Source organism: Leptonychotes weddellii, chromosome 13, assembly GCF_054177405.1.
Source record: "Leptonychotes weddellii isolate Sample4059 chromosome 13, ASM5417740v2, whole genome shotgun sequence".
Taxonomy (NCBI): domain Eukaryota; kingdom Metazoa; phylum Chordata; class Mammalia; order Carnivora; family Phocidae; genus Leptonychotes; species Leptonychotes weddellii.
Genome location: NC_138381.1, coordinates 80647765 through 80674920, shown reverse-complemented (window position 1 = coordinate 80674920; position 27156 = coordinate 80647765). Strand labels below are relative to the sequence as shown.

At 60.5% G+C, this 27156-nt stretch overlaps 1 protein-coding gene across 1 annotated transcript in view; it reads right to left on the bottom strand.

Moving 5' to 3' along the window:
* The window catches only part of ADGRD1 (adhesion G protein-coupled receptor D1), an 83442-nt gene that overhangs the window by 7729 nt on the left and 48557 nt on the right, over positions 1 to 27156 (bottom strand). The window contains exons 14-19 of the mRNA XM_081800964.1: positions 24861 to 24967; positions 23684 to 23849; positions 17658 to 17781; positions 3598 to 3701; positions 2105 to 2216; positions 8 to 155 (exon numbers count right to left, since the gene is read on the bottom strand). Of these exons, the coding sequence (XP_081657090.1) occupies positions 8 to 155; positions 2105 to 2216; positions 3598 to 3701; positions 17658 to 17781; positions 23684 to 23849; positions 24861 to 24967 (761 nt within the window). The remainder of the gene's footprint in view (positions 1 to 7; positions 156 to 2104; positions 2217 to 3597; positions 3702 to 17657; positions 17782 to 23683; positions 23850 to 24860; positions 24968 to 27156) is intronic.

Sequence of the window (27156 nt, the reverse complement as noted above, 5' to 3'; positions counted from 1 at the left end):
CCCCATCCTATCCCATAGTAGTAGCGGTGCTTGCTGTTCTCTGAGCCGAAGACCTTGATCACCATGCTGTAGAGATGCAACCCTTCCACCAGCATCCACGCAAAGGCGCTCAGGAAGAAGTAGTGCAGGAGCATGGCCATCACCCGGCAGGGGACCTAGGATCAAAGACACAGAGAGGACATCTCTCTGGGTGTGAGCAGTGGGCGGTTCCAGGCATCTCGGGTCACGTGCCCTCATCCCCCCCTCCCGCTGAGGGGAGGGGCGGGGCCCTGGCTCCCTTTCTAGTCCCGGCTGTTCCGGCACAGTGATTGGTTCAGGAGAGCGCAGGGAATCAGGCCCGGCCAATCAGCATAAAGGCTCAGGTCCTCTGAAGCAGGATTGGCTCGGGCTGGGCACGTGAGCAGACCAGCCCAATGGGGTGGGCTCTGGGGAATGGGCGGAGCCGTCAGGGAGCGAGCCCGGGAGCCTGGCGCTTTGCGGACACGTGGGCCCGGCAGCTGCGAGCAGGTCCCCTGCGCGCCCCGTCTGGCGGCCCGGTACCCATGTCCACATGGGGTCGGGAAGAGGGCTGATGATGGGCGGGAGGAAAAATAATAATACGTTTAAATACCACCTTCAAAACTTAAAATAATAGAAAGGAGGGAAAAATAAAAGAATTAAAGACAGAAGCCCAGGGACTGCGCGATTTTTGTCGGGCACCCCACGCTCTGCTGTCCCAGACTCCCCGAGATATCAGCTCATTCTCGGGACAGCATCGGGTCCCCGGCACCTCGTTTCCTAAGCGTGGCTGGAGGTCCCTAATCTGCCCACGTGCACATCAGAGGCAGGTGTCACATGCGCAGCGCTCCTCGCTGCGGCCCCTTCCCAGGGGTGTCCCCGCCCACCAGCCGCTCTGGGACTGGACCCCAAGGTCACTCTCCGTCCTCCGCGGGGCTCATCCCAGAGGCACCTTCCTCGAGCAGGAGTGCTCGGAGCCCTGCCCCGGGCTTCAGACACGCGGGGCCCCGAGGTCCCCGCCAGGGTGATGGGAGCCCGGAGCCTCTGCAGACCTGCTTCCCCTCCCACGGCCTTCCCGAGGTGGGGCCTCATCCCTCCCGGGGCTGGGGGCGGGGGCGAGGAAACCTGTATAGACAGCAGCCGCATCACCGGAATGCCTGATGGAAATTCGGAATTCCAGGCCCCGCCCAGAGCTACAAACCCAAATCTGTGTTGTAAGAAAACCGGGAGGGCTGACGCATCCAGAGCATGAGGCTGGCGCATGCCTGGGGACCATGCCCCTCCGCGCCCCTAAACCTGCGAGGGAGGATCCTGCAGCCCAGGAGGGTGGATCTCTCCTTCGGCAGCAGCCCCAGGACAGGCAGGTGGGGGCTGAGGACCCTGCGGCAGAGAGGACAGGAAGTTCTGCTGACCCTCACTATTGTAGGATAAAGCGCTCACTCTGCGTGAGCCGATCCTGTGTGAGTTTTAAAACTACCGACCTGTACTGCTCTGTTCCCCAGAACCCGCTTCTCCTTCTCTCCCGGTGGGAGCAAGCAGGAGTCTGCTTCTCCTTCCCACCCCAAGCCTGGATCATTTGTTTTAGCTCTTAACCTTCTGGGGTTCTAAGACTTCCTAGATCCCTAGTACAAAGGGCAGGGAAAAGGTGGGCCTGGGTCTTCACATTCCTCTTGCCAGCAGCAAGCAGAGGTGGCCGGGGGTTTGTGGTCAGTGCAGCAGTGAAAGGCAAGACTGCAGGGGGCCGACCCTTACCAGAGTCGTCACCCACTCCCACATCTAGAAGCAAGAGGCTAGGGCACCGCCCCGGAGGGTCTGTCTCCAGGACCCGAGGGCCGCTCTGTGTCAGCTCTCCGCGCCATGCCGGGCACCCAACCAGGGCTGGACGGTGAGCTGACACAGAGCAGGAGAGCCAGCGCCTCTGCTACTGAGCGGACGGTGGGCAGAGAACCCAGCTCAGACAGGCTTTCTTCTGTGCCTCTCCTGGACAAGCCCCTGCCCGACTATCTGGGGCATGTGGCCTGAATTCTGAGTTGAAGAAACTAGCAGAGGGTGCCAGCCCCGGTGACCTCAGAGGGAGGAAGGAGAGGGACAGAGAGGGCCTACTCACTGTGCCAGGCTTGAAGCTGAAGCTGACCAGCAGCAGGATCTGGGCCACTAGGATGGCGAAGGACAGGTTGGCGTGGATGTGGCAGCGCTGGTTCCGGATGGTGCTGACGGAACTGAGGGTGGGGAGGCAGGGGTGAGGCCCGGGCCCAGTGCCACACTGCTGCTCCCTACCACTCCTGGGCTCTGTAAAGGCCCACCCAGATGCTGTCTCTGACTCCTCAACGGCTCCCTACTGCTCTCGGAAAGGAACCAGCTCCCGTACAGCCTGCCTGCTGCTTCCCTCCTCCGGGCCCTGCTTGGACTCAGCCTGTTCCTGCTCCGGCTCACGATGCCCCATTCTGGCTCACAAGCACCCCAGTCCTCTCCAGGCTGCAGCCTTCACACCAGCCGTGCCTCCCTGGGAGAGGACTTCCACTGGCAAAGTGTGTGCTCTGCTTCTGGGCACTTGCTCCAGCCGCCCCCGCCCCCCCCCCCCCCGCCGCCCCCTCTGGGTCCCGTCCTCAGAGCAGTCCGCCTGGCTGTGGCGGGCTTCCTGAGCAAAGCTGGGGGACGGGGGAGCCAAAGAATGAATGTCTCAGCTCAACGCTGGTGCGGGCTCCTCCTGCCAGGCTCGGCTGCCGCCACCCCTGCCCCCCACAGTCCCTGGAATTCTGGGGGAGCTGAGGGCCTCTCCCTGCGGATTGTGCTGCAGCCCCCGACCCCGGGAGCCCACAGTCACAGCCAGGCCAGGTGCCGGGTGTCCTCGGGGAACCAGAGCAGGTGAGGAGGGGTGCTGGGCTCCAGGAGGAACCCCCAGAGCCTCACCTCCCCTGCACAGAACGGGGAGGGGAGACAAGCTCCCAAGCACCCCCAGAGGGAGGGGGCCCCGTCCAGTGTGAGGCCAACAGCCCTGAGCAGCAGCCAGTGTGTCCTTACAGTCATCTGTCCACACAGACTTCAGTTTTCCATCCCAGTTCAGAAAGGGCCACAGAGGGACTCAGCTGCCACCCTCCCCTGGGGATGCACAGGCTCCCTTGAGCTCTGACCACATGTGGCTTCAGTGGGAGGGGCAGGAGGCCTCTGGCAAAGAGCCTTCCTGCCTCTCCAGCTGACACCAGGGAACCCCCCTACAGGGCTGTGACTTTGTCATCTTCGGGTAGGGGGTCCTCCGTTCTGGCTCTCGCCCGCCCAAGGGCCAGAAAACCTGTGGGTTGGTGATCCTTCCAGAATTTTCCAGCTTGACTAAAGCAGGGTGCCCTCCTCCCTCCCTCCTCTCTCTTCTCTAGCACCCCAACCCCTCCCTGCACCCCAGATCTCAAGATGAAAGGTGACTTTGGAGCAGCTGTCCAGCTGGAATGCACCACGTGCAGGTTCTCAAGGAGGCCAGGCCTTTGCCACCCCCCAAGGACACATACTGGGCGGGAAACCCAAGTGGGGCAGGCTTGCACTGACATTTCCCGGAGAGCACCAGACCTCCCTGGACACAGACACGGGAGAGGGCAGAGGATGACTCACGACAGCATGGCGAAGGTGACCAGCGTGAGCACCAGGCAGACCAGGGACACAGAGCAGCCGATGTACGTGATGGACGAGAGCGCCATCTGGTGTTCACGTGTGAGCTGTGTGGGAAGCAGAGCAGACGCGTCTGCACTGGTCCAGATCCTGGAGGCTGGAGGTGACTGGGCTCCCACTGGAGAGGGTCCTAGGGCTGGCGCGCAGCTGACTCCCAGGGAGCCGCTGTCCCGGCGTGCACGTGGTGGGGATCAGCAGGTCCTGCCTCTCCCCCCAGATGCCCTGTTACCACCACCGACGAGGTCCGGTCCCTTGGGTCAGCCCTTGGATTTACGCTGGAATGCTCCACCCGAAGGGCCACGCTCAGATTCCTCCGCCCCTCCGGCTTCCATCCTGCTGATGCCCAACTCCTGCCCTCCCAACCCGTCCCCACTCCTGCCGCCCAGCCGTGCCTCCTAGTCTAGCCTGCAGCATCCGAGGTGGATTTAGACCCGGACCCAGGAGCCATAGGAGGGCAGTTGAAGACCTGGGAGAGGGGCCGACTCCTCCCTGAGGATCCCCTGGATGTACAGGTCTCAAGTGTGTAGAGCCGAGCCAGGGACACGAGCCGAGCCATCTGAGAGCTCGTGTAGAGTCGGCTCTCATCCCTGACATCCACTAGCTCAGAAAGGAACCTGGTAAACGAATCAGATGCAAAGCCACGAAGGACGGTGACACAAACCACAGCTCACCTAGCAACACCACCCCAAGTGGTGGCTCGTTCAGCTCCGGGAGCTGGAGCCTCAGATCACACTCACTTGACCCTGGGCTCCTTGACACTCCGTGCTCTGTGAGCCACGTGCCTAGGAGACCCGCTTCCCCACGCCCGGCCCTGCAGAGGTCGCTGCTGTGCTTCCTGCTGAGGCTTCCGGCGGTGTGTGCCTCAGAGCCCCTGCCCATCGCCGATGTCCGCATCCCGCCCCAGACACCAGACATCAAGGTCCCTCCAACCTCGGCCTCGACACCCTGGGGCCTTCGCCTTGGCTAGGCCGCCCCCTGACCCGCTCATCAGGATGTAATCAGGAACAAAAGGAGGCAGCTCAGGATGTTTGAAAGTGTCCGGAGGCTCCAACTCCACAGACTGGGGATGGTAAGTGGATCGCGCAGGGCAATTTGGGAGCCAGCGGGACTGCGCCTGAGGATGGACAACTTAATGGGCTTTACTTCTTCCAGATCTGTGAGTCACCGCTGGTCAACTCACTCCCCAGGGGCTACAAAACACTTCAGAGCCTTGACCGAATGGAGGAGGGGAAGGAGCAGCCTGGAGCCTGCAGCCCTAGATGCAGGAGGGGCGAGCCCCCATTCGTCACCTCCTGTTTGCCCACGACTTCCCTAAACAGGAGGAATGCAAGGGGGCCCTGTGTTCCTACAGCAACATTCTCGGCCACATCCCAGGATCTGGGCCCCCAGCTTCTCCCTGTGCAGATGGGCTGGCCAGCGGCACTCGGATTCATCAGACAGCCCGGGAAGGCGGACACGAATGTGGTCCTGGCGCCACCTCCTCACGCCGCCCACGCCGTGTGGCCTGAGACTCTGGCTCCCGCAACGTGGTGTGAGCAGGGCTCCCTGGACTGGTGTCTCCGGTGTTAGAAACAGTGAGGGAGAGCCGCATTCTCTGTCCCTCTAACGACTTCAGGGGAACACGAGCAGTGCAAGTCTTGTGAGAAATCCTGCAGGTAAAACCCACACATCCAGCGATGTTTACCTCGGCACTTCTCGCATCCTCTGGGAGAGGAGAGGAGACGCGGCGCCCGCCTCCAGAGACGGTGAAGTGCTCTTAAAGAGATGTTTTGGGGAATAAAACCACACACGAAACACTAATATTAAACCAAGAATGTCCTCTTTCTTTGCTATCATAGATAATTGGAAAGTCTCATCACCATCACAATGGCCTCTGCCTGGAGAAGGAGGGAGGCATCAGATTCAAGGGTTTATGCACATCACGGACCCTCAGCTCTTCACAGTAACTGAGGTCCACCTTGGCAGCCCCCACCAAGTGGAAATGAATTTAATAGCCATGGAAATACGAGCATGTGCCTGGCTCCATGACACCTTCACCCCTTGGCCTCTGGGATGCCCTCTCCCCGGTCTGTGAATCTCCACAGCACCCGTCGCCATCTAGATCTTTCTCCCGGGAGATGGAGAGCTCACTCTGACGGAACTCTTACTGCTTCACGACCACGGCTCTGGGAACCCTCGCACCAGCAGTGTGTGCTGAATGCCGGGGGCGGGGAGAGCTCTCGCCTCCTCCCCCAGCTCCCTCACTGTCCTCCACGGAAGACGTACCTAATCCACATGCACGTGCACGCCTGTCTTGTAGAGACAGCAGGACGTTGCCTCTGCCGCTCACAGACGTGGGGGAGGCCCCAGGGGCGAAGGTGGGCAGGCTCCTGGCGCCGGGCAGAAGCTTCCCCGCGTGAGCCCTGCAGCCTGCCAGCCGCGCACGACACCCCCGCCTCCATTCTGCTCGCCCGCTCCGCCTGGAGCTTCTGATAAACGGGAGTCCAGCCCGAGCCTGGGACCCACAGCTACCCAGGCCCACCACCAACCGACCGGAAGACCGGATAGTTGAGACAGAAGAACGTCACGGCCCTTACTGGGCGCCTGCTACATGCAGGCAGTGAGTCCTAGCGCAGCCCTGTGGGTGGGCACCCACCGTTCTCATCTGCAGAAGGGGAGACCGCACAGCCAGTAGGAGCAGCACTGGGCCCCGGCCCGTGCTCCCATCTGCAACAAGCATGCACTGAGCACCACTGTGTACCAAGCACAAGGCTCACACTGCAGGGGGGAAGCAAGAGAATGCACAGGTGAGTAAACAAGGTCGCCCGCTCCTGCTTGGACGGGCCGAGACGGAAACAAACAGGGACCACAGTGCAGAGGACAGGGATGTGGGTGGCAGCTCTCACAGGCCTCCGATATGAGGGTCCTCTGGGTCCCTCCTCCATCCTCAGAGCCCATGCACCCCAGAGTGCTGTTGGTTCCTCTGCTAGCCCAGACCTCGTACCCTCTCCTTCTCCTCAATTCCCAGAGCGCCCACCTGCGGCCCCCCTGGCCCCTCCCTGCCCCCCAGCACATCAGGGCCACCCTCAGCCCGGTCTCCATGGCCAGGTCATCACCCCAGCTCACTGCCTCCATGGCCCCCGCCCCAGATGAGAGCCACACTCCTTCCCTCGGCCCTGCATCTCTGCCTCACCACCTGGTCACCCTGTCAGGGGGTCCAGACAGGAAAGCAGGACCCTCCCAGTGACTCAGTGGATGGGCTTCGACGTGGGACTCGGGTCACTAGGTGTGGGAGTCCCTGGAAACCAAAGCCATGAGGCACCCCGAGGAACGGACACAGCCTCCACCCCTGTGGGGCAGGAAGGTCCGGGGAGGAGGGGACGGGAGCAGAGCGGGGCCGGGAGACTGCCGCTGGAGCAGGGGACACGGAGGGGACCCAGCCGAGGGCAGGAGCGCCTGGCGGACAGCAGAGCGGCATCACGCCAATGCCCGTCTCTCGTCAGCCGGACTGGCTGGGAGGCCAGTTGTCAAGGGAGCCTAAGGCTGAGCAGAGTGCAGGACAAGCGGGGCGCCCCCGGCTGCGCACACACTCAGCCCTTCGCTGCTCCTGACCCACGTGGCTCTTCCCCGACGTCCGGTCTCCCGGCTGCCAGAATCCAGGCTCTCATGAGCCAGCACCCCCGAACCAGCTCTCTGACCCCGGCTGAGCCATACACCTTCGTTCAGCCCATGGACAGCAGGAGCACGTCGCTCCGTGGGCCTCCAGGGTTCGGGGACGGTCCCTGGGCTCCACCAGGCGTAGCTCTGCGGGAACACACAGCCAGCATCCCCCTGCACGGAGTCCGGGCTGTAGGCGCGTGTCCCGTTCCAGGGATGGGATCGAGTCCACAGCCCCGAGGACAGGCAGAAACGAGCTCCCTGGCCGGCGGAGGGGCACTGCTGGGGTCAGAACCGACGCCCATGGGCCTGCATCGGGTGGGCTCTCCCACCCACATCCCCACGCCCTGCACAGAGACGTGGCTCCGGTGTCTTTAAGACGACCCGTGACTTGCCAAGGTCAGACCAGCGACCTCATTAAAGGGGTGAGCTGGGGGCGGAGCACTGGACTGGTCACCGCCTGTTCCCCAGGGCACCCACCCCCGGGCTCTCAGCTGGTTCTGTACAGACAGCACTGCAAAGAGTGGGAAATTTCATGCAGAGAAGTGTTAACGCAGGGGAGGGGAGGTGCCACGGAGCTGAAGGAGCAAGCCAGGCGGGGATCAGGACAGGAGCCCCTCCCCTGGCAGGAGGGCCTAGCCCGTGGCCCATGGTCACTGGGAAAAGCTGGACCAGGGGCCAGAGGAGACGCGGCCACTGCCGGGAAAGCTGTCTGCAGCACAGTGAGGGAAGGGGGCACCAGGCCCCATGCCCTCCCCCCAGTCTCCTGCCAGAGCCCCAGCTGACCAGACCCGGGCCAGCAGAGGTCAGCCTCTGGGGTGCAGACCCCAGCAGGGGGACGGGGTGGGCCTGAGAGCAAAGGCCCAGCCCCAACACAACTGGGGCCTGGAGGATCAGGTCCCTGCTGCGCCCGCCCTGGGCAGCCACGCCATGGGAGGCAGGGAGCCCACGGCCAGGTCCCTGAGGCCGGTGCCGGGGCTGGGAGCTGGAAGGTGTGTGATCCCCAGCTTTACACGTGGGGCAGGGGGTGGGAGGCGGCAGCAGGGGCTACTTCAACCCTGCTGCAAAGCATGTATGTGCTGCTGGGGGAGGCATGTACGGTGGGGAGACGTGGGCCTGACCCGCAGCCTCCACCCGCCGCAGGAGGTGGGCTGGCGCAGGCCCCACACGTAGCTGTGAGCCTTTGTGCACGTTTAAAACTGCACGGTCTGACCGGCAACCCCGCCGTGGAGACGTGCTCACACACAGACGTTTCCTGACCGCCTGCCAGCGGAGGGGGGAGCCATCAGGGGCCCTGGTGCAGGTCTGCGCGCTGAGGTGGGACCACCTGGAAGATGCAGTGACCCGGTTTGGAAGGTGCAGACGGTCTCTCCCCTGCGCTACCCGCTGTGGCAGGAACAGGGGCCGCATGCGCAGGGCGAGGGGAGCCGGGCGAGGGGCCGGCTTGGGGCTCCCCCTCTGCTCCCCCACACGTGTGTGTCACCTGCAGGACATGGGCCGGGACAGGCCTGGGAAGAGCCCTCTGGCTCCTGCTGGGCCCCTGGCTCCCCTGCGGGCTGGGCAGCTTCTCACAGGGCCCTGCCTCTCCCCCTCGGCTCCACCCACCACGGTGCAGAGTCACGATGCTTCCGACAACACAGCACGAGCGCGAGCCTCCCGCATCACAGCCTCCGTCTCCCGCTCAGCCTGGCAGCCCAGAGGCGCCCGCCCCAGCCCCATGCCAGCCCCTGGCCTCCTGTCCCTCACATCCGACCCTCCCGGCCCTCCCGGATGGAGACACGCCTGCTCCCCCCACCAGCGCCGCGTGTCCCCATCCCAGCCTGGGCAGCAGCGGCTCCTGAGGCCACGGTCAGGTCAGCGGTCAGCGTCCCTCTGCAGGGCAGCCCAGCACATGCCCTCCCCCCAGTCTCCTGCCAGAGCCCCAGCCGGCCAGACCCCCGCAGGAGAGCCTACAGTGCATGAGGCTGGGGCTGGTGGGAGGAGGGGACCGGCTCCAGCAGGGCACCGGGGCACCGACTGCGTCTCCAGGACCGCAGGGCCCCGTCGGCCGGTGGAAAAGCTGAGCGCCCAACAGCACCCAGCTGGCAGCTGCCTCCCGAGTGGGGGGTTTCTCCCTCATGTTCCCGTCCCACCTCCGAGGCCTGTTTCCACACATCCCGGGTGAGCACAGGGGTCTCCCTGTGTGACTAGGTCCTGAGGGGAGAGACGGGGCTGCCGCCAGGGGCCCAGAGCCCCAGAGACGCAGCAAGGCCACCAGGGGGAAGGGCCCTGGGAGCCTGGGAGGGACGGGAGGGACAGGCGGGGGGGGGGGGATGGGAGGGGAAGGGGCAGGGGAGGGAGGGGGCGGGAGCATCATCAACAAGGAGACAGGTCCCCCAGGGGCCCAGGAAGCCACCATCAAAAGAATGAATGCAAAGGGGCTGGACAGCGCGGGGAGGCTCAGTCCCGACTCAGGCCTGCTGCACCCAGCCCCGTCCTGCTCTTCTGGGACGTCACCAAGCTCCTCGGGCCACCAGGTCACCCTGGGCTCCCTCACGCTGCTTTGGAAGACACTGTCACCTCAGCTAGGCTGGGAGCTCGAAGCTCAGTTCTTGGGGCTGGGTGCTCGGAGCCCAGTACTCAGGGGAAGTCACAGGTGGGAAGCCGAGGCTCAGGGCAGGCACTTGCGGAAGGCCACGCGGTGCGTCAGGACAGGGACCCTGAGCGTCTGCTGACCGGGGGGGCAGGGTGGGGCCTCTGCTGAGCACACCCCAGCGACTGGGTCGGGCCACACGTAGTAGGTGCTCCTCGGAAGTTGCTGGAGCGACAGGTACAAGGGACACACAGCTCCGAGGGGGCACCCCGGCAGCCCCAGCCACGCCCTGCAATTCGGTGCTGACCCTGCCAACACGTGCGCCCTCCCCGGCGGCCAGAGCCGGCTCAGTGGCTCAGGCAGCGGCACTGGCGGGTGGCTGCTGAGCGCGGGCCCTGTAGCCGCGGGCCCGGGGTGCACGAGGGGGCCCTGAGGGAGCGGGGAGCTGCGGAGGCGAGACCCCCTCCACACAGGCGTGCACACACAGGCGTGCACACTCGCCCCGCTGCTCTGGCCTCAGGAGGTGTGCCCCCGCGGTGCCCTTCCTTCCCCACCCTGGGGCTAGATTTAGAAATGCCCAGAAAAGCCTGGAGTTTGCTTCGGAACATGGGCTCCTCTGAGTCACAGACCACAGACTCCGAGGCCTCCGGGGAGGCATTTTACATAAATTCATGAGGCCAGCTGGGAGCCTGCACACATCATATCCAAGTGGAACTCTTGTTCCAGAAGGAAATACTTCCATCTTACGTGTTTTCCAAAGCCCCACGTCGTGGGTATGTCATTTTCCCACCCTAGGAAAGAGCAAGAAAGGCTCTGCTGCCTTCCAAGGAGCGGAACAGCGGTGCCCCCATGAGAAGGCGGAGGCCGGCGGAGGGCAGAGGAGGTGCCGCGGGAAAGTGCAGACCCCGCCCCGGCCTGCTGGGGGCAGCAGCTGCTTGGGCAGGAAGCTCCAGGGGTCAGACTTTTTTTTTTTTAAGAAAACCAAAATCCAAAATTTTAGATAATTTCTCTGACTTTTGAAATATTGACAGACGGGCTAAAGGAATCATGTGGATTGGCCAGCCTCCAGACTGGGGTCTGTGGCTCTTACTGAGCTGCTCTTTCGCCGTGACCCCCTCCTCCCAAGTCTGTGCCGGCAAAGGCCAGGGGCTTCCTGGGGACTGGCTTTCCCACATGCCCTGTCCTGGCACAGTCCTCCCGCTGCTCCCTGCCCAGCACAAATGCTCCTCCTGGGCGGCTCCCAGGGGACCCGCTGGAGGAGGCAAGCAGGGGCGAGGGGATCCACTGGAGGCAAGCAGGGGTGAGGGGACCCGCTGGAGGAGGCAAGCAGGGGCGAGGGGGCCTGCAGGAGGCAAGCAGGGGCGAGGGGACCCACTGGAGGAGGCAAGCAGGGGCGAGGGGACCCGCTGGAGGAGGCAAGCAGGGGCGAGGGGGCCTGCAGGAGGCAAGCAGCGGAGTGGCCGCATGTGGAGGCAGCGCACTGAGGGGGCCTCCAGTTCTGCCAGCTCAGGGGCTGTGCCCACCATGGTACAACCAGACTGTCCCCCTGGAACGTGAACCTTGGGTGGGGGTCCCGGACGCAGGTGGGACAGACTCGTCTCTACGGCTTCCATCACGTCAGCCCCTCACTCCTCCTAGTCTGTTGGTTCCAATTTCCCTTCCCAGGAATCCCATCTCTAAGTCAGCCATGGGGGCCATGGGGGCTCCCGAAGGGGCCAGGGTAATCCGAGCCCCACCCCTTCCTGGGTCTGGCTGGGCCAGCCCACCGCAGCATCCACCACTGCGGACCCCGTTCCTCGGTCCCCAGTGCCCCCGCCGGCCAGTCCTGAGAGATGGCAATTCTAGTGCCTGCCTCCTGCCCTGGCCCCTTGAGAACAGGCCGGCGTGAGCCAGCCTCAACCCTCGTGTAGGCACACTTGGCATCCTGGCGTCCAGAGAGAGGGCTCCCTGCTCTCCCTAAGCTCCTCTCCTGCAGAATGGACCTACTCACCCATTCACGGTTCACACTGCACAGCCTCACGCGGCCTCTGCCCAGCGCCCGCTCCAGGCTGCTGGGCGTGGAGAAGCAGGGAACCAGACGCACTCCCAAAGCCTGCACCCCTGAGAGCAGAGCTTACAAACCACCTCTTCAAGCCGCTCCTTTTATTATTCGATCTCGTTATCTAATTCCACCACGCAGATGCATGCACGGGGACACAGCTGACCAGCTTCAGTCCAGTGTCTCCCGACCTGCCAACAGCCCGGACGGCACCTTGGTACCTGTCTCCGGATCACACACCGCGACATGACCTCATGTAGGGGTCCTCACAGGGCTTTATAAAGATGAGATGTTTGGGGCGCCTGGGGGGCTCAGCCGGTTAAGCGTCCGATTCTTGATTTCAGCTCAGGTCATGATCTCAGGGTCGTGAGGTCGACCCCGCATCAGGCTCTGCACTCAGCACAGAGCCTGCTTGAGATTCTTTCTCCCTCTGCCCATCCCTGCGTGTGCGCGCTCTCTCTCTAAAATAAATAAATAAAACCTTAAAAAAGGAGAAGCTGGGATGTTTGTACTTTACTCTGCAACCTGCCCTTTCCACGTGGCAGTGCCTTGGAGACCCCTCCAGGTCAGGGGGCGCCGTTACAATCCACTCTAACGACAGCTCGTTAACTCTTAACGGAATCATTCTATTAACACGGAGGCCGAGGTGCGTTGCCCTCCTTGGCGTGGAGGTATCAGAGCCCACGCGCTCCACAGCATTAGGCTCATTAACGCTTCCGTTGTTCTGTTGCGTCCATGACAAATCAGGTTGTAATAGCATTTTACTTTACACTCTTACATATTATCTGGCTTTCCGATTCTTTGAATTCTATGATGCAGATCCTCATGGGTGTCCTGAAAAGTCACGGTCTGCCTTGCTGGATTTACATGGACACCACGTTGTTTTGGCCATGGGAGCTTCACGGGGATCTGCTCTATGCCGTGCAAAGTCTCTCCTACTATCTTCCTTAATGTTCCTTTGGAACATACTGTTCCAAAATTAAGCTAAAGATAATTTTATCCAATAGGAGAAAACTAATTTCTTAGGATTCTTACTCAATTTGGGTTCACGAATTTTTAAAAAAATTTTTTTAAAGATTTTATTTATTTGACACAGAGAGAGCTACAGAGAGAGAGCGTGCAAGCTCAAGCAGGGGGACTGGCAGGCAGGGGAGAAGCAGACTCCCTGCTGAGCAGGGAGCCTGACGCGGGGCTCGATCCCAGGACCCTGGGATCATGACCTAAGCCCAAGGCAGACGCTTAACTGACTGAGCCACCCAGGGGCCCAGGGTTCACAAATTTTAAAGGTGCAGAAAGTGAGTTTCGGAGAGGTGTCCGGCTGGCACACCTGGTCATGATGGTGGCCCCAGATCCACGGGCATCAGTGCACGAGCTCTGAAACGTACTTACCCCGGGGAGTTAGAAGCCCCCAGTGGTGGAGCCGTGTTTTTGTGATTCACGCTGACAACAGAGTTACTCGTCCCTGTCCACTGCTGGAGGTGTACCTTGGAACAGGGTCCCCAGAGAGCAGTGTAAGTGCCCCCAGGTCCCCTGCCGGAACTAGCCATGGACGGGAGCCAGCGTAGTGCCCAGCAGCAGGTGACCAGCCAAGCCCCCTGAGGGCCAAGGCTCCCGGTCTTGAGGGGGCAGCAGGCATGGCCAGGACGAGGCAGGGGCGTGGGTGTGCAAGGGGACCCACTGCACACGGGAGGGGGCCCCAGCCCTGCTTACAGCGTGGCACCCCGTGTGGAGAGGGGAACATTCCCGGGAGGAGGGGAGACCCTGGAACAGGTGTGGCTTCACAGGGGATGGCGGCAGGAGAGCAGATGGTGGGAGACACTGCCTTCCACTCACTACCCTTCCCACCACCTCCCACTTAAAACCTACGCGTATCAGCTACCATGTTAACGGAAACGGTTCCTAACAGAAGAAGAAATTAGGGTCAGATGGAGTAATGACCACGAGAGCCGCTGGCCACAGCCGGGGTGACCGGTGCTCTGGGTCAAGGGGGCCCACGAACCAGCCGCCGGGGGACCCTGTGGGGTCAGCACTCGGTGGGAGGAGGTCCAGGCCTATTTCCCACTCTCTGTAGCAGGAGTGTAAAGCGTGGCGTCCCCCACCCTGGGGTTGTGGTTGGCTGAGCCCCTCACTGCTGCCGACTGGGGGCGGGGGGCCATGTCACACTCCCTCCCACAGAGAAGAGTGAGCAGAGCGAGGCCTGGGACATTCCTCCACGTCCCAGCCCAGCCACCCCAGGCTCCACGCAGAGGGGTTCCACAGCGGCCCTGCTGGGGTGTGGGCCAGGGCAGACCCGCGGAGGGAAGGGGAGTGCAGCTGTGAGCTCCGAGGAGAGACCCTGGACCAGGACAGCCCCTCCCAGAGCACTGGGGAGGATGGGGGAAGCCATTCTGGCTGTTCTCACTAAATGAACTGAGCCTCAGATTCGGCATCTACTTGTGATAACTGCTGTCTTTGTTTAAATATTCCTGAGAACGTTCATTTTTAGCATGGTAATTTTGAATCATTTTCAAATCACCTTTCCTGGCAATGAGTAGATATGATTTGCTTCCACGAAGACACCCACAGACTGTCCAAATCTGGTGTCACCTACATGGAACGCTGACAGATTTGCATCGTAAATGCTCTGTGACTGGTTTTTTTTTAGCTTACTGGACTGAGCTGCCTCCCTTCCTCCCTGTCCCACCAACATCCCAAACCCAACTTCCTGCCCACATCCACCACCCAGCAGCCCCTTCCACGTTGCAGAGCCCACAGCGCGGACTTCGTTCTCTGTGTGCAAAGGACCCAGAGGACCATCTGGAGGCTCAGCACCAGCCCCAGCTTTAGGATCTAGAGAGCAGAGCCGAAGCTGGGCTCCGTCCCCAGGTGACCTTGGGCAAGTCCCCCTGCGCTCACCTGCGACGGGAAGATGTCGGTCCTGCCCGCACCAGTGCTCATAGGCGGTCTGCTCCCCCACATCCATGACAGCCTCTCTGCCCCCAACGTTTGGGTCTGAAGCTCTGGCTTTGAGCCCCAGCACCTCTCCCGAGAGCCCCCCGGCCCCTTGCCGATGTGTGCCCCTGCTCCTTCCTCCCTGAGGTCACTCACCGGCACCTCCTCCTTGGGAAGGCCCTGGGGACCGCGCCCTTCCTCGCCCTGCCCCCGTGGCTTCCACGCATCCCCGCCGCCACAGGGCAGAGCGCGCTCTCAAGTGCGGAGCGCCTGCTCCTCACTTGGGGTCCCACGCACTGTCATGTGTCAGCTGCTTTGCTCCCAAGGCCCAGAGCAGTGCCTTAAAGGCCCCGGGTCATCACCTCGAATCCAATGCTTCGTTGCTGGATGAATGACTGACCCCAGCCCATCCCCCTCTCTGGGCCTCGCTGTCTCGGCCACCGCACCCTCGGCCTGTCCCCACCCTACCGGCACATACGTCCTGCGGGTCACAGCCTTTCCCACTGGAACACCTAAGGCAGGTCGCTGACTCCCACGTGGCACCCAGAGGGACACACGGAGGCACGTGGGCTGAGGCCCTGGCACGACAGGCAGAGACGGAGGCATGAGCCGCATGGCGGTGGTGTCCCCAACTCCCCCAGCCTGACCCCTGGTGACAGATGTCTGTGCAGAACAGGGACAAGAGGAGGTGGGGAGAGACCTGGAACAGGTGGGATTTCAGAGGGCACCCCATGCAGCCCAGGTAACTTCGGGGCCCTCTGGGACCTTCTACTCCATCCCACCTCACTGTCCCCACACCACTGGCACCAGCCCACCACCCTGACCTCCCTGCAGCTAACGGTGCAAAGCCAGACTTGGGCAGCACCGGGCAGAAGAGTAGGGGGACAGGAGAGAAAGGGGTGACAGAGGGCCGGGGGCGGGAACCAGACAGGAAGCGGTGCCCATCACCTGAGGGGCGGCTGCTGCCCACACGTACCTCCCGCTGGGACCAGCTGGGGGTCACGGCAGATGAACCCCGCGGGCCAACAAGCAAGCCGATGGCTCGTGCCCCTCAAGCCCGACACGGCACCACGCGTCCAAAGCTCTGAATGCTCTCGCTTGAGAGACTCCTGACCTGTAGGTGCCCAGTTCCGTTCCACGCGTGGCCAGGACTCCCCTTGGCGACTCCGAGTGACGAGCCCTGGGACGTCGGCACAGCCCCATCCCCCGGAGCTTCATCACCAGCAGAGCAAAGGGGACCAGCCCAGCTCCCACCTGTGCACGGTGCTGGTGTGTCTGCGTGGGGAGCGCAAGGGGCGGGTGATGCCGCTCCCCATCCTCCTGGGGTAGCCTGGAACTCCCCTCTGGAGTCTATATAAGCAATTCACAGGCCAGACACAAGACCCACAGCACAGGCTGCAGATGAAGGAGCCTCCTCTGCTCTCCACCTCCACCCGGAGCCTTCCGCGCCCGCGGCCTCCACCGGGACACCGCAAGCCCCGTCCTGCCTCTGGCATCTGCTGTTCCTTGGCCTGGAACATTCTCCTCTGCTGCTCCCCTGACCACACCACCCATTTGTTTGCTAATCTGTTACCTGTCTTTCCCCCTGGAATATAAACTCCTCAAAAGCAAAACGTCATTGCTTTTCTTATTTACAGCTGAACCTCTGGGGTAGGTGCCGATAAGTACTTGTTGAATGGCAGTGGATGAGAAATCGACGCTTAGGTGATGACCCTGGGGCCACCAGGAGTCATGCCACACCAGACAAGACTCCACAGTCCTACACGCGGCAGGTGCTGCGGTGCCCTGGACCACGGAACCCAGGGCAGGGGGTCTGTGCGGAAAGAGACGGGCCCCGTGGAGTAGACGTGCCAAGGGAGGGACAAGGTGGAGCAGGTCTGGCCAGCAGAGGGGTCATGACCGCGTGGGAGCTCAGGGCACCTGCCCCCATGGGGGGGTGGGGTGCACAGCTCTGCGGAAGGGGGGAGCCTCTGACTCCCTGTTCTGTGCAGCCCAGCATCACCAAGCCCACGGACTCTTCGAGAGGACCCAAAAACTCAGAGTTATAAATAAGATTTTTCAGTTTCTAAAACACAGTTTGGGATGAAACGAAATGTGTCTCTACAGGGGCCTGGCTTTCCAGGGGCCTTGGGAGATCCCTGGACCAACCCCAGTCTCCTCCCCAACCTCCTGCCCTCTGCACAGAAATTCAAGTTCCACTGGAGTCTAGAAGCCAATCAAGTCATTCACACACAGGGGTCAGGGACTAATAATAGTTGAGAAGATCCCACTCTGGGGCATCTGCATTTTTAAAGAGTACTTTTTTTTTCTCTTCCAAGCCATGCTTGCCTTAAACCAATGAAATGAACGTCTAGCTCTTAGGGCCGACCACGCAGCCTGACAGATTAAATGGTGGTACTCCAATGCAGAGAAACCCAACCAGGGGCCCTCCTCCACCCTTAACCCCAGGCTCCAGGGAAGGTCGTGGCCCCATCTAGAGAGCAAGACAGACGTCCCCCTGCTGCGCTGGACTCTCCCCCGACTCTCCCACCACTCAGAGGCTCCACGGCCCGGGACTGAAGGCAGAGGACGCTGGCACACCTGCCTTCTGCATGCGGACCCTCGGGAAGGACCTAGGGCTTGCACGGTGCTGCCTCAGGGAACTTGAGGCAAAGGTTTTTGTTTTGGTTTGGTTTGGGCTTTTTTGCTAAAAAATGTAGAGCTTCACAAAGGTCCCCAATCACAGGGTCTCCCCGATGAGTGGGGGCCGCCTGTGTGCCCCCGCCTGCAGCCTGAGGTCAGAAGGGCCCATTGTCGGGGCTCAGGGACCCGGCGCCTGGCTCTTACCTCCATCGGCACCACCTGCATCAGGATGGCGAAGTTGGTGAGGTGAGTGCAGCGGCAGACGGAGTAGCTGAGGTTCCCCTCGGTGAGCACACAGCCCTGGTTGGACCAGACCCCTTCTCCGGAGCTGGGGACATAGGAGAGAGGAGCAGCGGGCTGAGAGAGCAGACGTGCTGGAGCTGGCTGGGTGGGCCGCACGGAGACCGGGGGAGGACCGCGGTGTACCCGCCCTGGCCCATGCACTCGGGGGCCCCTGGACCCACAGCCCCTGAAAATGAGACGTGCTCGTCCTACGACCCGCCAGCCCCACTTGCCGAGAACTCTGAGCCGTGCGCCCAGGGCACACGCCACAGAACATGAAAGCAGCCCAGCCCACCGTGGGCGGGATAAGATGTGGTACGGCAGTCGCAGGTGTGTATCCTCGTGGGTGAAACCCGAGCGCTCGCACATCACGTTCGGTGCGCACGTGTGAAGCAGAGCAAGCTCTCACGTGCTCCACGGACGTGGCCGTAAGTGACACGCACGGTACTGAGGACACCCCGACTGGCCACCTCCAGCGAGAGGGGGTGGGACCGAACAGTCAAAGGGATCTCTGCTTTTTTACAACGTTTACTTCTTTACAGAATTGATTTAGGACTTGGGTCACTTCTTAAAGTCTCAACCCAGACCAAAACGGCTGGAAGCAAACATGCTCAAGCGCTAACTGTGGTTTCTTCTTACGGTAAGAATATCAGCGATTATCGTTTTCTTCGGGGTCTCTCTCTGTGTTCTCAAATTCCCAAGAAGAATTTCCATGGTTCTTTCCAGAAATGGCCCCTTTGAGTTATCGGCAAAGACAGACGTCTGCTTCAGCCGAAGGCAGGGCCCTTACAAAGGTGAACAAATTCAAAGGTGGTGGTTTCTCTCTGTGGACACAGCTGATGAGGAACGTGGCCGTCCAGGAGGGGCGCTGGTGCCCCGTGGGGGAGCACAAACTGGCAGCACTCATTGCCACCCCCGAGGCGGGACTGTCCCCGTGAGGACGCGGTGTGACTGCTCTCTGCTTGAGACTTGACTGCCGTGGAAGCCGAGGGTGGGTGGGAAAGGGTCACTGGGGGCGTCTCCCGGGTGGGCTCTGAGCCTGATGGCCGAGACGCAGGGACAGCGGCTTCTGAGGCCGTGTCTGTGATGCTCGGTCCGCCCTCTGCAGGGAGGAGGGGGCGCCTAGCAGGGACCAGAGAGCACAGCCAGGGCGACTAGAACCTGTCAGTCCAGGGCCACTAAAACCCAGTAATAATGTCAAATAAAGGGACTAAAGGTGGGGCTGTCCTTTCCCCGCACACCCTCCTCTTCATCTGAGGTCCCGTGGCCTTGAGGACAGTCAGCCACGCTGGCTGCTGGGCTCTATGTGGCTCCTCTGTCTGTCTCCCCAGCGTGCAGAGGCCACACTTCCTTCCATTAGAGGCTGACCTGAACCCAGTGGGCACTGGGCCACATGAGCACAGTCGCGGGGATGAACAATGCACCTCTCCGTACACAGAAAGCGACTGGGAATTAAAAACCAGGGAAGTCACATCTTCCCAGATGGAAGCACAAAGTTATGATGACATGTGCCCTCGCCAGGGCAGCCGAGCACAACGTGGCACCGCCTCCCGTGGCGTGAAGACCCGCACACAGGAGAGAGCCTGTGCGCAAAGGATCTGCCACGGGAGCCCGGCCAAGCAAAACCGAAGAACAGCAAGATGCACATGACCCCGTGACCTAGAAGCCTGCGTCCAAGCAGAGGAGGCCAGTCGCACACGTGACTAAAATGTGGGGTAAACGTGATAAAATCCTGCACAAAAGCGGAGATGGATGTGGGCCGAGCACAGCACCAAGTATGGTGGAATGGGACAAGAAACACGGATCTGAACAAGACCACATATTTTCTTTGAATGTAAATATAACTCACACAGAAATTATTGAGAAAACACCTCAAAGTCTCCAGGCTGTGGCCACCATGAGGGCACGGGAAGGGGTCAGGAAGGTAAGAGGGTCCAGGGGACACTTGCTTGTACCTTCTAGAAGAATAATACACTGATATTCCTTGTACTGCTTCCTGCAGCCTAAAGTGACCCATAATTCTCAGCGCAGTGAGAACATCTTTGAAAAAAATAAAAAGGAACACTTTCTGAGACAAACAGAAACTGGCACCGGACCTGCGCTACAGTTCAAGGAATATGATGCTGGACAGAAACTCTGACCTACAGAGTAGCTGGAAATGGACGAGAGTGAAGGAAAACGTGCGACTGTTGTCTTATTTTCAGTGGCAACTGACTGAAGCAAAACTTCCAGCAACACATGGTGCGCTTACGGCATCCTCGTGGTCCAGTGAGCGACCAGGGCGGCGCAGGGCGCGACGCTGCCGTGATGTCGAAGACCGCACGCGGAGTGGCGTCCTGTCGCTCGAGGTGGACACAGAGGAACCAGAGACACACACACTGGGAGCCCTGGGACAGCCACTACAGAAAATCACATGGGAGCTTAGAGGTCAACCATGGCGATAAAGCGACATTGTAACGAACATCCCGAATCCAAGTGACGTGAGAAGAGAGAACACAGGAGACAAGGAAGAGGTGGGAAAATTTGAAAACAGGCACCAAGATGGCAGGTTTCCATCCAAACACATCCGTGATCACATTCAATATCAATTGTCAAAACCCACGGATCAAAACCAGAAATGCTCTGATGGGATTAAAAAAGTAAGGTGCCGCCATATGCAACCTAAAAGAGACTTACTTTAATAAATATAAAGATGATAAATAAAGAGGTTGAAATGTAAGGTGGAGAAAGACACAGCACCCAAGCACGGAGTAAGAGCCAGAACAGCTGTGTCAAAAGTAGGCCATGTGGGACTTCAGAACAACCAACATTCCCACCAGAAGGAGCAGTGACGGGTCAGTTTCCAAGAAGACAGAACAATCCTAACTGGAAAAGCACCTAACAACAGAGCTTCAAAAGACACCAAAACCCCTGAAACGGACAGATCCCTCACGACACGGAGACGTCACCATCCTTTCTCATTAACCAATGGGACAAGTGGGCCGAAAAGCCATAAAGTCATAGAAAGCCACATGAGCACCATCAATGTGACCCCACCGACATTTATAAGACACCCGCCAAGAGCAGACATTTTTAAAGAAAAGATAGAGCATTCTCCAGGACTGAACACATGCTGGGTCATAAAACAAGTTCTTAGAAATTTAAAAGGACTGAAATTAAAAAAAAAAAAATGTTTTCATTCATGTTTTTTCATCAACAAAAATCAATTAGAAATCAGGAGCGGAGAGATCTCTGGAAAACCACCAAGCAGTCGGACTAAACAATGCACTTCAAAGCAACACGTGGCTTGAAGAGGACGTCACAAAGAAGGATAGAGAATAGGTTTAATTTGATGAAAATGGGAGCCACGTGCTGACACCGTGGGACACAGGCAAATCAGTGCTCGCAGGCAAACGTACAGCCCGAAACGCTTGCATCAGAAAACCCTCAAGGCCTCAACGACCAAAGCCACACTCAGCAAACGAAGCACATGGCAAGCAGAGAGGAGTAACCGAGGGACAAAGGCAAGAGACTAAATCAAAGCAGTTGAGAAGAGAAACGCGGTGGAGAAGAACCAACGAAACCAGAAGGCATTTCTTTGAGAAAGATCAACAAGGCTGACAGACCTCCAGTCCGAGTGACCAAGAAGGGAGAGAGGGACGCAGACACCAAACGTGGAAGGGGAACATCAGCACAAGCCCTCCGATAGGAGTGCGGGCACGGGGGCCACCGCCAACTCCGTGCTCACACTTTAAACACATTTCGGACAAATTCTCCACAAAACTGCCCAAACTCACAAAGAAGTAGACGGCTGAATCGTTCTGTGTCAACCGGAGACATTCAATGGTGGCCAGAAGCCTGCCAACAACATAATCTTAGGCTCAAGTGGCCTCGCTGGTGAATTCGAACAAATACTTATGGAAGAAACAAGACGAGTTCCGTAGAAACTGTCTGAAATGCAGCTTTCACAAAGGGACGGTTACCTTGGTACAAAAACCAAAGACATTACGAGACAAGAAAACTACAGACTAATTTCCTCCGTGAACACTGACATGATGGTCAACACCTCCAGCAAGCGACGCTCAAGAACATCACAAGCAAGTGGGCTTTCTCCCGGGACGCAAACCTGCACACACTCAGCCACACTCACGGCCGCCCAGACGCACCCCCAGGCACAAGGGGAGCGGCGGAGTGCCACTCGGCCGTGAGCGGTAGCAGGGAGCGGTAAGCACACGCAACAACGTGGGTATTGTCGTGCTCGATGACGGAAGCCCGCTGCGGCGCCCACGGTGTCTCCGTCCACGCGGCGTTCTTGCAGACGTGGAACCGTGGGTGGAAGACCCATCAGTGGCCACGAGAGCTGGAGTCCGAGGAGCGGTGGCGCACGGGCCGGAGATCTGGCCGGGTCGGGGGTGCACACAACTGCGCTCGTCTGTCCGAACCCACAGAGCTGCGTGACCAGAGGTGTGCTGCCTCTGGATGTGTGCTCCTCGCTCACCAGGAATACCCAGGGACGGCGACGGAAGCGTACTCACACTGCACGCGGGATGGCGGTGGCCCTGGGGGTTGGAGGCAGAGAACGGGGCGGGGGGCGGGGGGGACGGAATGTTCTTTTGACAGCATCTGTGATGTTTCTGTTTTATTCTTGAAAATATGAACATGACAATAATTATAAATTTGGGGCAATGGGTACCTGCCCTTGTTGGAATATTCTTTGTACTTTTCTCTGTTCCTAAAATGTCTTCAAAGGTAAGAACCAACAGGCCATTTCGTTACTACCGAACTCCATCTCCCCTATTCCATCCATAAAATATTTCCCTGCGAGGAGCGCCCCAAATGAGGATGACTATCTCTAGGTGGACGTGTCTCCACATTTTCATAATTTGCAAAGGAACAAGTAACGGGCTGCAGCCGGCCGAGCCCGGCCAAGGCAAAACTGCTACAATTAGAGCGTGGGCGATGCGTTCTGCAGGTGGTGTGATGTGTGCACTCACGGGCACAGCCAGGGGAAGGCGCTCCGGGGACAGAAAGCAGCGGGATTTGCTGGGCGCTATGGGGGATGGGCTGCATTTCCTGCTGTGCGGGGGGCAGACATGGTGCTCAACCGCACAGCCCCACCAGCACCTTGAGTCTCCTGGTCACTGAGTGCAGGGAAGCAGAGGGCCCTCTCTGACCCACAGAGCCCGAGAGGATCCCTGACCCCCAGCCCTGTGCCCCCAGCCCCGCCCACTCCTGATTTTCTCTCACGCTCCCCTACGGTAGCTCCGCGGCCCCGGGGAAGGCGGGGGAGGGGGTCTATTTCAATCCCTGCTCTGACCGTGGGGGCCATTTGTGGGGGGGCCATGCCCAGAGGAGCATCACGATTAGAACTCCATCAGAAGAGGGCCCCCCGACAGCGAGTGGGGTGCCCGTGGAGATCAGCAGGGATGGGGGTCCAGCACGGCGGGGGACGGTGGATTCCCAGGCGCCCACGGAATGCTGAGAAGGACGTCTGGTCTGTGCCTGGGCTCCCAGAGCTTCAGGCGGGGCTGACGTCAGCACACCACAGTGTGGCCATCAGCCATCAGGGCCATGAATCCTGAGAGGCCCACACGCCCGCCAGGAAAGAGCCGCTCGCCCAGCCCCTCCCGGCCACCTCCCCAGCGCGGCACCGATCCCCAGCACAGCCAGGGCCCCGGTGGTGCCTTGGCGGACCAGGTGAGTGTTTTGAAGCTGCCGGGCTTTAAGGGCTGAGTCCTGCTAGGTGCTAATGTGGCCTCTGAGAAAACCCGGCCTGCACCTCCTCCGGCTCTTGCCCGGGTCCCAGGTCGTTGCCAGCATTTACGGGCAGTGCAACCCTGTTGCCTCCAGAAGGGTGGCCGGATCCTAACCGGACCGGCGTGTGGCGGGGCCTGGCCCTGGGCACCGTGCGCCCACCGCACCTGCTCCCCTCCCCGCCTGTCCCCGCCCCGGGCCCCCCGCAAGCGTACCTGAAGTCCAGGAAGGCACAGTACAGGAACACCAGGTTGCTGTTGTTGGTGGCCTCGCTGCGCTGCCTGTGGGACTGAAATGAAAGGGCGAGTATGCTTCGTGAGGCCACCGGAGAAGCCAGGCTCCTGACACCAAGCTCGACGCCCCGCCCCCAGCCCCCGGGATCTTGGGGGAGTGCCGCTAGAGGCCACTGACTCCATCTCAACCCTGTCGTGGTCACAGAGGGCCACGGCATCCGGCCCACCCCACGCCCCCCTCTCCTTCGCCCACATCAGCCCAGAAGCCAGGGCTCTTACCTCAGGGCCTTTGCACTTGCTGTGTCCTCCCTTGAGGATGCCCCCCCCCATTTACTGTGGGTCTGTGCTACATGCTACTCCCGGAGGGACCTTCCTGCCCATTCAAACGCACCAACCCATGCAGCCCCACCCCTTCCTCTTGTTTATTTTCTTCCCAGCGTCGCTCACCACGCAGCAAGTTTCATATTCATGTATTTGTTTGGTTGCTGTCCCCCTCCCCGCCGGGAAGGACCCCCAGGGCCTGGCCAGGGAAGGCACACAGCAGGCACTCACTACAGACGGGCTGAGAGGACAAAGGAACGAACAAGCCACCAGATCAACCCACGACCTTGTTCCTAGGACTCTCGTTCTCCCCGAAGAGAGAACACTCCAGCCCCTGGACTTCTCCGGGACGCCAGCCGGGGCACTTGGCCACAGCTGCTCTGCCCAAAGCAGATCGCAGGGGGTCCGCCAGGAGCCGCAGCAGGAAGCTCGGGAAGCTGGGCTGCTCCTGGACACACGCTGTCCCACAGACGCCCAGTCACTAAGTCAGGACGTCTTCTGTGGCTGCCCGCCGCTCCCGCCATCGTCTCATCCGCCCACGAGACCCCGCCCCACCTCCATCTCGGGGCTGCGTGGGCCAGGGTGTGAGTCAGACTTCTGCAGCGCAGGGGGGCAATGGGACGGCCCCCCCGGCACCCCAGCTCCAGACGTGGAAGCTCCTCTTTCCCGGCGCTGGTACGTGCCCGCAGCCCTGAGGGGCACCCTCTGGACCCACCGCAAACACCGTCCTCTGCTTCACGCTAGAAGTGTGGCTGATGGTCCCCGAGTGCACAACACAATATTAACGCCGTTTATTCCTGATATCTTGGCAAAACACAGAGCACGTGGAAGTACTCACTGCGTGAGTCACAGGGGAAGCACCACCCTACACGCCGGCAGGCGTGATCCCCAATTTCCAAGAGCACCTGCAGGGACATCCACCGCAGCACGGCCCACTGCACAAGGCTGCAGGAGAACGTGCGTCAGAAATCAACAGGCTGTCCTCTCTCTGAGCACAGGCCGCATCAGGGCAGAGGGACTGGTGCTCAGGGAGATGAGCTGAACCTCAAACCCTAAGAGAAGCTGGAGGGGCCATGCAGCACAATTCCATGTATCCTTACTCTGTTCCCAGACTCTTTCCGAGATGCCCAACCACGTCCCTGGTGCCACCTGGGTCACCACAGAGGGTGGTTTTCCAAGTGCATCACCCAGGAGCCTGTCACGGCCAATCCTAGCGCCCCACCACGGGCAGAAACTGGGGTGGGAGCCAGCCGCCTGGGTTTTCACAAGCCCTTAAATTTGAGAGCCACTTGCCCCCCTCGTCCCCTCAATGTCCCAGCTGCTGTGAGCATCATGCTCAGACATGGAGAACCTCATCCTGCAGCTGCTTGGGGACACAGAAGGTCATCAGCAGGGGCCCCACAACACACAAACCCACAAAACCCAAAGTGCAGATAAAGACCAGGTGCTGGCCCCCACCCGGAATCACCCAGGTGTCCTTGGCCCTGAGCGGCCCTGGGCCTGCCCCCCAGGACAGCATCAGGGGTCACTGTTCACGGCAGGTGCACTTGTGTGTCCCTGTGCCACGGAAAGGCAGGTGGACGCCAGCCCGAAGCCAGGCTCACGCAGGGCCGGGGTGCTGAGGCCCCAAGGAAGAAGCGATGTCCTCCCCCACTGCCCGCAGTGTGGAGCCGGCTTGCCTCCCTTCTGGCAGAAGGGGCCTCTCCCAGTCCCCTCCCTCTGACTCCAGATCCACATTCGAGGGGATTTAAAAATCAGCCCCGACGGCAGCGAGCCCAGCACGTGTGTGGTCAGAGGGGTGGAGGAGCAGACTGCACTCCCCGGGGTCTGAAGCCAAGGTCACACCCCAGGAGGGAAACTCCTGCCCTGGCCCCCGGAGCCCCTCCCGGCGTGGGAACAGCAGACCGCCTCCTCATGTCTGGATGTGCAGCCCAACTGGAACAGACGCCCTCAGCCCGTCTCCAGAACGGAGGCCTAGAACGTTCCCAGGAGAATGATTTGTGAACACACGGGGAGTAGCCCTGCCAGAAAGAGGAAGGTGAGTCATCGTGTCATGGCCCGATTTCCCGGGGAAATGTGGGAGGCGTAGACGCAAGTGTGGGGACTAGGAAATGAGGCGGGGTGTGGAGGTCCTGTCATCTGAACCCCTCCTGTGCCCCGAAGCCGAGGCCCAGCGGTCGATAGAGAGAGGGCCTTCCCGCAGAGAGCTGGCCCCGCTTCGGCCTCCTGACTGCCCCAGACACACCTCCCTTGGGTGTCACACGGGCCCGCGGAGCACCTTCTGCGGGGTCAGAGACTTCTCAGACAACCCAACCGCTGGGGAGATGCCAATGGGACTCATCAAGTATTTATTGCCTACTGTTCATAATCAAGGTACAGAAAAGCTTCTGCTTTTCAGGAGAGGAGGAAAATCTATCAGATAACAACCCGTAAATGTTCCTGGCTTAGAAATCCGTTTGCTTTTCATCCAAGTATATAGTTTTTCCTACAAACGAGGCAGGGAGAATTTGCCTGTCCCTGCCCCAAGCAAACACACAGAAGGCTCCACGGTCCTCAATTCTGACCCTCAGTAGAGCCGTGGAAGGACTCAGAGGCCCCATGCCCAGCATAGGGAGCAGGTGCCCCGGGACGTCAGCCGGCCACACTCGCCCCCAACCCAGCTCATCTCACCACAAAGCCAGGGGCCAGGGCTCCAAATGGCTGAGATGCCCCACCTTGGAGGAAAGCAAGAAAAATGGAAGTCATGTTGGGGGACTGATGAGGAACCCCTTCAATCAGCCTCAAAATCCTGGTGTGTGTGGATGTGTCTTATCTTTGTGAGCAGGGCAGGTGAATGCAGCCCCTCCCAACGGACGCTCACACAGGCCCCGGCTGCCGGGGCAGGGCCCCGCAGAGGAGATAGCTGAGGAATCACCTCCAGAAAGGGGGTGGAGGGCAAAAGGTCAGGGGGAGGGGTGAGGCCTGTGACCCAGTGGAGCAGGGGCTCGCCGCCCGCAGGCAGGGCCCTGGACAGGTGGGCAGCGTGGGGAAACTGAGGACACGCCCGCGTGCCGCGCTCACCATTCACCCCAGGCTGCGTCGGGACCACAGGTGCCCTCCTTCAAGGTGTCAATCAGATCATCCGAGGACACCCC